At 30.4% G+C, this 11,456-nt stretch overlaps 1 protein-coding gene across 1 annotated transcript; it reads left to right on the top strand.

The window, feature by feature from the left end:
• The first annotated feature begins 2,658 nt into the window (after positions 1-2,658).
• On the top strand, positions 2,659-7,035 carry LOC115714885 (endo-1,4-beta-xylanase 5-like). Its single transcript, XM_061106748.1, has 7 exons — positions 2,659-3,126; positions 3,273-3,319; positions 4,548-4,755; positions 5,282-5,448; positions 5,551-5,649; positions 5,731-6,522; positions 6,625-7,035. The coding sequence occupies exons 1-7, from the start codon at positions 3,069-3,071 to the stop codon at positions 6,973-6,975; spliced, it is 1,722 nt and encodes a 573-aa protein (XP_060962731.1). The 5' UTR covers positions 2,659-3,068; the 3' UTR covers positions 6,976-7,035.
• The last annotated feature ends 4,421 nt before the right edge of the window (positions 7,036-11,456 follow it).

Raw genomic sequence — 11,456 nt, 5'->3', positions numbered from 1 at the left:
TAAAGCTTATACATAGTTTTCTTTTCCTTGTTTACAAAGGGTGCTGATGCTTGAAGTTTATTGTTTCAATTAGATAATATTGATGAATGATGCTAGAACACTAAAGATACATTCTACCAGTGACGGACCCAGAAATTTTACTTTGTGGGAGCTTATTTATCATTCAAAAATATTTATACCTATATTATAATTATTCTTACTAGATTTATTTAATTTTATGGGGCTTTTTTTACGATTTTGATCTATAATTATCAAATTTAAAAAATTACATTTAATTTTTTAAAAGGCAATATTTTTGCTAGTGGGGGCTATAGCCCCCAAACTAATACACTTGGGTCCGTCCCTGCATTCTACTATCATTTAAAATGTCTCACCAAAATACAATTTTTCCTATTTATCTCTGACTTTTACGTTACAAAATGACTAAAATAATTTAGGAGTTTTTACAAAAATACTAAATTTTGGACAAAAATTTACAATTTTACTGTCACACGCAAATTTTTTTACAAAAATATTATCTTTTGTGGTGATTCAATCACTCTCCACAAACATAACAAACACACAAAAATTAAAGATGAACAAAGAGAATTAAAACTAGAAATGGACAGCAAGAAAATGATAAAACAGAGTGTGAACACTTTGCATTACAAGGTTCGATCACATACTAGAAACTTGGATCTACTCCTTGGGTGGAACGATCACATACTAAAAACCTGGATCTACTCCTTGGGTGGAACTGCCTTGAGGCTTTTGCCTTTATTGATTAAAGATGGTGCTCAGAGTTGATACATGATAGTGACAAAACATGAACAAAATAGAGTCTTGCTCCTACTACTGAAATGACGAGAGAGAGAGAGAGAGAGAGAGAGAGAGAGAGAGAGAGAGAGAGAGAGAGAGAGAGAGAGAGAGAGAGAGAGAGAGAGACAAGAGTTTGAACAAACTCAAGCCCTTTACAATGACACACACTCTCACTTTTCTATGTAGCTACTCAATAGCAACATTAGTCTTTATATATAGACCCAATACAAGTGTATTCGAACCAACAAATTTAACTGAATTTAACTAACAAATTCTAACCCCACATATTTTTATAAAATAATTTTAAAACAACAAAATAGAACAATTAAAACAGCAGTGGAATAACTAAAAAACAACTGTAGAACAACAGTGAAAACCTAACACAGTACACCATATAAAAAATACACAATATTTTTGAAAAAAAAAAATTGCCCACCATAAAAAAGAAAAAAAGTTAGAAATTTTAGTATGTAGTGTAAAAACCTCAATAATCTATACATGGTTTTAGAATTACACTTCTTACTAACTTTAGAGACTTTGCTCACCCAAAAAAAATTAGGAATAATTACATAAGATACCATTTTTTGTAAAAAAAAAAAATATTTTTACTTTTAAGGAATTTTTTTTTTACATTTTTACGGTTTTCCATAGAAACAACACAAAAACAACAAGAAAACTACATAAAAGTAACATGAAAATAACATCAAAACAACAACAAAAAATAACATACAGATAACAAAAAATCAACAACAAACTAACAAGAATACAACATAAAAAGACCGTATTTTCTATAAATAAAATTAAAAAAATCATAAAAGTGTTTAAAATTTCGTGAAATTGTATTTTTGTTATTTTTGTGTATTTGTGAAATAATCCCAAAAAATTAAGGGATTTTTTCTATAATATGCATTTTAGACTACTATTTTATATTTTTACCCTAGTAAGGAAAATTTAAAAAAAAAAAATAGAACTTTTTTTTTAAAAAATACGGTCAAAGATCCCAATACTAGAAAGTGGCACGTTGGCCAAAAAGTCTCAAATGGAGGTTAAATGAGAGATTGACACATATTTGTCGAAAAGTCCCAAATAATGGAGGTTAAAGGGGAGACAGAAGTTTTTTTTTTGGCTCTGATATCATGTTAGAATTTGATAAGGTTCATAGGATTCTATCTCAAAACTAATTGACAATGAGATGAGTAGTTCATTCATCTTATATATGATATTTTATTTTCATACATTAGTAATGTGGAACTAATGCTAATACTGTTTGGATTAATTTTTATTAATTTTTATTTAGCTTTTAGAATTAAAAAAAGTCATTTTAGGAGTGTTTGACTAAAAAATGAAAATCTTTTTTTAATTTAAAAATCTTTTTAGAAAATAATTAGGATTTGTAGTTTTTCTCAAAAGAATTTTTAAGAAGTTCTTTTAAAATTATAATAATTTACATAATTTTGAATTTTTTTTTAATGATATCCAAATACTTTGAAAAATATTTTTCATTAAAATTTTTATATAATAATTATCCCTACAATAAAAATAAATCAAAGTTTGTACTTATCCTATACTTTTAACTATAATTAAAAGTAAAAGTTTAACCAGAGGAGCTTAAAGAAAAATATCTCCAAAACTATGCATAATCACCATACATATACATATATATTATTGAATATTTTCATGTATATTATAATTAAATTTATATTTAAACTATTTAGCCAGCTAGTGAGTAATTTATGATTATCAACTAAAAATAAGTTATGAATGTCCTTATAAATAAAGCCAGCTTCCAAGTGAAAAATTTCTAAGGTGTGATGAGTGTCATTATAAATGAAAAAGGTATATTAATTAAAGGCAGAATAAATGGAAAAGTAATGGATACTGGATATTGTATACTAATTATTACAGATCCTACATTCTATATAATCCACTCTATATTATACAAAATTACATTGTAATGAGGATCCTGTTAAGGTATGAGTGGTTGGATACAGATTTACTGACCACAAATTATGATACATCAATAGTTGTCAAAGAGAATTAAAAGAGAAAGGAAAGTGCTCACTGTATTAATAAAACAGTTACCATTTACATTTATATAATTTTTTTTTTTACTTTTTGAGGAATATATTACTCAATTTCAAGAATGGGTACAAACATGCAATATATGTGTATTTTGTAGTTTGTATGTACCTATATAAATTCAACCATTTTTCATCACTTCTTTATATCATTTTCTTTCTTCCCAAACACCTTTTTTTCTCTGTGTAGTGATGAAGGCTTTCATTGATACTTGTGGCTTATTACTTTTGTTCTTATGGGTCTTCTCAGGTCACTTATTTTCTCTTAGCTATCTTATTGTATTTGCAATATATGTAAAAAGCTTTCTTTTTATACACTATATATATACATATAAATGAGTATAAATAATGGTAATTCTGTGAAAGGTTTATTTATATTTTATTTTTTTCTTGCAGGGCATGGCCTTTATGCTTCACCATACAATTACTATGCAACCACAAAGGTAAGTAATTCAATCGATTTTTTATGATTAAAAGATAAAGAGGGATACGGTTGACATCTTATTTTAATTTATTTTTCAACTTCCTTCTCCTAAAGTATATATAGAATTGCTAAAAGGTACTATTAGTATCTAGTACTTTTCTCAATATCATATTACTATGAGTAATTTGCGGCAAAACCCGCTCAACTATTAATTTACTTGCAAAAAACCATTCAACCTCATATTTTGGTGGGAAAACCTCCAAAGTACTGTTTCGTTTACATTTTTAAGGTGTCGTCTGTTCACCCTCGTTAAATCATAATTTTGCCCACGTGGCAATGACAGGTCATTAAAAAATTATCCTACGTGGCCATATTTTACAAAATAAAAATAAAATATTTAAGAGTAATTTGCGGCAAAACTCCCCCAACTATCAATTTACTTGCATTTTTGGATGGTTTTTTGCAAGTAAATTGATAGTTGGGGGTTTTGCCGCAAAATACTCTTAAAGTTTTTATTTTTATTTTGTAAAATATGGCCACATAGGATAATTTTTTAGTGACCTGTCATTGCCACGTGAACAAAATTAGGACTTAACGAGACTGGACAGACGACACCTTAAAAATGTAAACGGAACAGTACTTTGGAGGGTTTTCCCACCAAAATATGAGGTTGGATGGTTTTTTGCAAGTAAATTGATAGTTGAGGGAGTTTTGCCGCAAATTACTCTATTACTATTAGTGTAATTAAGTATCGTGTTCTATATATATTAAAAAAAAAATAACATTTAAGAAATATTACTAACTAATCGTGAAATATAAAAAGTACTTGATACTATTGTATGCTCAACATATATATGCAGGAATAACCATGTTACGTGTGTTTGCAAAAATTCAAACTTGTTTTCCTTAATGTAAACCTTTTGAAAGTTAATTTTGATAACAAAAAAATGTATGGGAAATATTAGAATTAAATTTGATTGAATTAAATATTTTTATTTTTTTTACAATTTTTCTTTACATACCAAATATTAGAATTTATTATTTTTTATTTTCTACTTTTTTTCTCTTCTCACCAAAATCCAACTTTCAAAGGTAGCCTTAAAAAGTTCTCAAAATTTCTACAATAAGATTGTTGTAACTACAATGTACAATGCTGTTAAAAAAAGTTAGAAATAGAAGGTTAGTACTAATCTAATAAAAGATATTATATTAATTAGTAAGAAATTGATAATTGATAAAAAATGCAGTGCTTGAAAGAGCCCCAAAAAGCTCTGTATGGAGGTGGTGTAATAGTTAATCCAGAGTTTAACCATAATAACAGTCAAGGGTGGATGGTGTTTGGGAAAGGAAAAATAGAGCAACGATTATCAAAGGAAGGAAATAACCCAACACACCCATTACATAGTTTCTCTCACCAAGTTCAAGTTGAGAATGGAAAAATCTATTCTTTCTCAGGTAAATATATTAAATTGTTCTTAGGGTAAATACTATTTTGGACCCTGTGTTTTACAAAAGTTACCAATTGGACCCTGTGTTTTGTTAAATGACAAAATGGATCCTGTATTTTCTAAAATAGTAAAAATAGGACCCTGAGCTTAATTTTTTAATAACTTTTTTTTTAATACAACCAACTTGAAGACAATGCTTAATACGAACAGATACAAAAAATGTAAACAGTTTTGTCATATCACTTTTAGATCGAATTATAATTAAACTTTATTTTGACAAAAAATCAATTCAGAGTCCTATTTGTACTATTTTAGAAAATACAGGGTCCATTTTGTCATTTAACAAAACACAGGGTCCAATTGGTAATTTTTGTAAAACAGAGGGTCCAAAATGGTATTTACCCTTGTTCTTATTTTAATGATCATATATCAATCACACCCAAATTGAAAACAATCATCTTTTTAGAATCAAAGTTTTATTATAACTGTCCATGAATTTGATTGAGTAACTTGTTGTATGTTTGCATTATCAGCTTGGATTCAAGTCAGTGAAGGAAGTGAGGATGTAACAGTTGTCTTTAAATCCAATAAGGGATATCTTATACATGGTGGCACAACCACAGCTAATAGTGGATGTTGGACTCTGCTAAAAGGTGGTATGGTGGCAAATTTCTCTGGCCCTCTTGATATTTCTTTTGAGGTAATTAGTTGAGATCATTATCAAGTCAAACTTATTAAAAGTTCAAAAAAATTGACTTTATTTTTCTTTGAATTAACTTGGATTTTCCCCCTATTAATGTAGACCAAGAATACATCAGTAGAAATTTGGGTTGACAGTGTTTCACTTCAACCATTCACCCAGAAGCAATGGAGATCCCAACAAGAAAAAAGCATTAACAAGGTAAATATTGAAATCCCAATAACATAATATCAATAAAAAAGACCAATATGAACACCAAATTATGATTGAAAAAACTGGCAGGTTAGAAGAAGTAAGGTAAGGATTCAAGTAAGCGATGAGAATAGAACTCTATTGCAAGGTGCTGTAGTGTCTATTAAGCAGAAAAAACCAGGATTTTTATTTGGATGTTGTATGAACCACAATATACTAACAAGTACTCAGTACCAAAATTGGTTCTCATCAAGATTTCATGCTACTACTTTCACAAATGAGATGAAATGGTATAGTACTGAGAATGTACAAGGCCAAGAAAACTACTCCACTGCAGATGCCATGGTGGAATTTGCCCAAAAGCATGGCATTTCTATTAGAGGTCACAACATATTTTGGGATGATCCTATTTACCAGCCTTATTGGGTTCGTTCTCTTTCTCCAGATGAGTTGCGAAAGGCGGCGGCTAAAAGAATCAATTCTGTAGTTTCTAAGTACAGAGGAAAGGTAATTGGGTGGGATGTTATGAATGAGAATATGCATTTCAATTTCTTTGAGGATAAACTTGGTAAAACTGCTTCTGCTGATTACTACAAAATAGCTCAGCAACTTGATCCACAAACAACCATGTTCCTTAATGAGTATAATACAATTGAGTATTCTGGTGACACTGCTGTTACCCCAGCTAAATACCTTAACAAAATTAGGGAGATTTTGTCTTATCCTGGAAATGCTCATTTGAAATTGGGAATAGGATTAGAAGGTCATTTCACTGCTGATCAACCAAACCTTGCATATATGAGATCTGCTTTGGACATTTTAGGTGCAACAAAGTTTCCCATTTGGCTTACAGAAATATCAGTGGCTAACAGCCCCAATGAAGTAAGAATCAAATTCTCTATCTGGGATTTGCATTAGAGATTTAATCAATTGAATTAATTGAGTTGAGGCTTAATTAAACTTTGTTTCTTTCTTTTATTACAGGCTAAATACTTGGAAGAGGTACTAAGAGAGGGCTATGCTCATCCTGCTGTACAAGGCATAATCATGTTTACAGGTCCAGTCTCTGCTGGTTTTAACACCCCAATTCTTGCTGATCAAAATTTCAAGAACACTCCATCTGGTGATGTGGTTGATAAGTTGCTTAAAGAGTGGAACTCTGGGGCTGATCAAGACACCATAACAGATAGTCAAGGATTCATAGATGTTACACTCTCTCATGGGGACTATGATCTAACTATAAAGCACCCTTTTACAAACTCTTCATCTACTCTCAGTTTAAGGGTTGAAAAAGATAAACCATTAGGAATCATACATGTAAATATTGATACCTGAAATACCATTGTACTGTATTGCATATAAAAACTTAATAAGAGGTGTTTTTTTTCTTCTTCAGTGCTACTAGTTTTGGTTGATGATATTATCACTCAAATTATCATTTTATATATTTATTTTTAAAGCTAAAGTTGAATAATATTATTTATGTTACTTGTAATTTATTTATTTCCCTAGTTGTATCGGTGAATCGAAAATAAATCAAAAGTTTTCGGATTAATATCCAAAATTATTTATAAATACTACTGTTTTTTATCAATAATTTCTAGTTTTACAAATAAAAATTAAACTACTTACGAAATTGTGAGATTGAAGCTATGAAAAAAAAAAAAATCCATAAATTTATAACTAAAAAAAATTATAATATATTGTGTTATGTTGTTGTGGTAGTAGCCAAGAAGCAAGAAACTGAAGCCACTACAATGGTAATGGCCATTGAAACGACGTCGTCCAAAATGGCGGCAAATCGCATTTCTTGCAGCTCCCATAGCGTTGAAACAAACACCTTCACTCCCTCCAAAACCACTTCAAAAATAACCATTTCTTTTATCAAACAATTAATTTTCCAAAACTTATTATAACTAATAATAATGCACACTACACACACATTCATATCATATCAATTTATTTACACATACATATTAACACAAAAACTACACCATTAATTAAAATGAGATGAACCCCCACGACCCAATACTCCAAAGAACAAAAAAACAGAAGTGAAAATGAAAAATGGTGGGTATTAATTGGGTAATTGGAATTCCAGAGTTATATATATATATATATAACAGCTTTAGTGGTATTTTTTACTTATAAAAATTGATAAGTGTGATGCTTCGAGGAAGCTTCCTATCTCTGAATTAATTTTCAGTGGCTTGAAGTTTACGTTTGGGGTCATATAGGTCAGATTTGTACGGCATTTCCTGCCATGACAGACCAGTGTCAACTGCTTTTTCTAATCAAATTAAAAATGTGTATATAGAATGGATTTGACTCTTTGAATCTTGATCTTGAGTCAAGTGTTTCATTCTAAACATGCTGTGATAAATATGTAAGATAGGTATGTGGGAAAATTATAACTAAATATGCCTAATCAAAATTAATGAAACTCTAAACAATCAAACGATTATTAATAACAAGATTATTAAATTTAAAACAACAATCGTATGAAATAAGGACAAACCGAGTAATGAAAATCAAAAATAATAAATGCTAAAAATAAAAAAATCAACACCAAGATAAATATTGGTTCGAGTCCAATAAATTGATGTGATTTATGACTCTACTCCAGTTCTGGAACACCACCGTAATCCTTCTTTATTGATTGAGCAATAATAGGTACAATACAGTCTCACGAGATTCACTGTTGAGTTTTCACTAAGTGTTTCAACTCTCACACTTACACCCAAGAATCGATCATCTACGTAAGATTTTTCTTACAAAATCCAAATCCAATCTCTCTCTTTTCTTTGTACTTCTCTCTCTGCCTCTCAATCTTTTCTCTCTCAAACTCTAAATCTCATCCCTATTTCGTGTCTCAGTCTCACCTTAAAATGATAAGTGAAGGTTGTATTTGTAAGCTTAGGATCAAGAACCTAAAGTCGTGGCTACAAGAAATGAGGTTGATAAGTTAGCTAGAATAACTAACTTAACCAACTCCTCCTTGAGTGAGTCTCCACGTTAGCTTAAGTATCAGAGCCTCTAGGAACATATACGTGCTTCTAGACTCACGGACCAAGGACACTCGCTGAAGACGCTTCCGGATAGGATAAAGTCTATTGTAGTCGACTATCCGGATCTATCATTCTAGGAGAGACAACTAGCCAGTTGAAACTCCTTTTCAAGGAAGGGCTAGTTATCCAAAGACTGAACCCGGAGTGGACATAATAGTCATTCAGGAACGCCCATCCAGACTCGACTATCATTCCACAAGACTCCTTCTAGGATGGACAAGTTAGCTATCCAGGAACAAGATCTAGGAGACACCTAACTTTTCAGAGACAACTTTCCAGGAATGATATTAGAGATCTTTTTATTTGGAAGAACTATACCACAAGGTATAAATAGAAAATAGATAAAAAAAATGTGAGTAAAACTCTGCTGCTCTAATGATTATTGTAGATAGCTTTTGAGAATTGTTATTTGTCATTTGAAGGTGTTCAATACTACATAAATATAGTATTTTATAATTGATTAGCGATGCTGATTCCCTATATTGTTCAGAGTGTGGGACTCGATATTAAAATACAATAATAATAGTATCCAGTTGGATAACAGAAGTTCGGTTAATATCCTGTTCAAGGCTGCATTTCAAGCAATCGAGTTAACTGAGGCTAATTTATCACCTTGTACGATCTAGCTCCAATGCTTCAATGGAGATTCCCTACTGCCTATGGGGAAGATCCAACTACAAGTTACGCTGAACGGGAGAACAACTAGAAACAATGCTTCTACTACTTGCACTATTTTGCTCATAGTACATACGATCCACACCGAGTGCATATTTTATATTTTAGATCCAATCCAATCCGATTTATATTAGTACGGATTGGATTAGTTATTTTAAATTGATTACTTTTTAATATTAAATTATTTAATATTTATTAAAATATAAATTATTTTTACATAATCAACAACAAAATAAAACATGTTATTGTTCTTTGTTTCCAACAACAAATTAACATAAATAAATAACAAATTTTAAGAAAGACAAAAAAAAATGATATGTAGAAAGAAGAGTTTTGTTTATTCTAGATTATATTTTTCATATGCATATATATATTTGATATGTTACATTTTGAAATATATATATATACCATATATGTATATGTATTAGTTTTATAAAATATAAAAATACATTTATAACATTTTAAATATATAGATGCAAATTAAATTTGATAAGTTATATTTACATGTAAATTAATATTAGGTCTGCAAAAGTGTGGATTTTAGAGTTTATAATCCAATCCGCACAAGTAAATATTTTTATTGTGCGAATTGAATTAGATTGAATTGTTTAAATTGTATTGAAAGATTAGATTAATCTTTTTTAAGTTAATTGCGGTATAACCCTTAATACTTTTGCTGGCACTTAACCCCCAAAACTTAAATTTTGGCGGTAAAATTTCTAAAATTAGGAAACTTTAGCAATTTAAAGTTTCTATCTATTTTAGGTGTTAAGTGTCATGTTAGACTATCCATGTGTACATCTACGTGAACACGGTGTACACATAGCATAATTTTATTGGTTCACGTAAAAAATATTTAAAAAAATTGAAACTAAAAAAAATATTTTGAAATTTAAAAAATTGTAAATAAAAAAAACCATTTTTTTCTTTTTTTTTTCATTTTAAAAAAATTGAAAAAATAAAAATCTGAAAAAATATTTTTCTTTCTTTTCCTCAGCCTTCTTCTTCAGCCATTTTACTATAATTCGCGAACCATTTTACCTCTCTCTCTCTCTCTCTCTCTCTCTCTCTCTCTCTCTCTCTCTCTCTCTCTCGATGGGATCTGCCTAGAGCAAACCCAAAACTCCGACGACCAATTGTTGAAACAAACCACAAAATCAAAATCTTCATCCCCCAAAACTTCTATATACGCCCCTCTCTCTCATTTTTTGGTAGAGATGCACTTACAAAGAAGTCGTCGGTGGTGGTGGAGATGCACCCTGGCAATGCGTTTGGACCACGAAATTGAGATCTACACTCCCAAAACTTAGGTCCCCCCAAACTCGTCCCTTTTGTTTCGCCTCTCTCTTTCTCTCTATGTTTCTCTCTCCCTCTCTCTGTATTTTTTTGTGAAGGTTTGACGAGGATGATGATGGGGTTCGTGGCTTGAAGGGGATGGAGACAGGTTCGTGGGTTCGTGGTTCGACGAAGACAATCTAGGTTTGTGGGTTCATTGTTCGATGATGGGAACTGTATACTTGGTTCGACGAGGAGGGATGGGTTCGTGGGTTCGTGTGGAGATCTCGTAAGTGGATAGTCGAGGTTGGGCTTTACAATGACAGTAGAAATCTCATATCTGGTTCAAAGTTATAGATCTAAAATTGTTATGTATATAAGTGTGTGTGTGTGTGTGTTCGTTTGATCTAATTTTGTTTAAATTTAATTTGAGTTCTATTTAATTTTTTTCTATGTGTGATTTGGATACAAACAATAGGGTGAAGTGGTGGCGTTTGTTGCGCTAATGGTGAATGTTGTGGAGGATGGTGGTGGGTTATGGTGGTGATAATATACGTAAAAGTGGATAATTGAAAAAAAAAAAATTTAAAAAAAAAGAAGAAAAAAAGGAAAAAAAAATAGTTTTTTTTTTTTTTTTGTTGAATTTATAATTTTTTATTAATTTTTATATATTTATTTATGTGGACCAATAAAATTATGTTATGTGTACACTGAATCTATATAAATGTACATGTGGACAGTCCAACATGACACTTAACACTTAAAATGGATGAAAATTTTAAATTGCTAACTGTTTTC

This window comes from Cannabis sativa, chromosome X (assembly GCF_029168945.1).
Source record: "Cannabis sativa cultivar Pink pepper isolate KNU-18-1 chromosome X, ASM2916894v1, whole genome shotgun sequence".
NCBI classification, from domain to species: domain Eukaryota; kingdom Viridiplantae; phylum Streptophyta; class Magnoliopsida; order Rosales; family Cannabaceae; genus Cannabis; species Cannabis sativa.
Note: the sequence above shows the minus strand (reverse complement) of the source record. Positions and strands in the feature narration are given on the sequence as shown.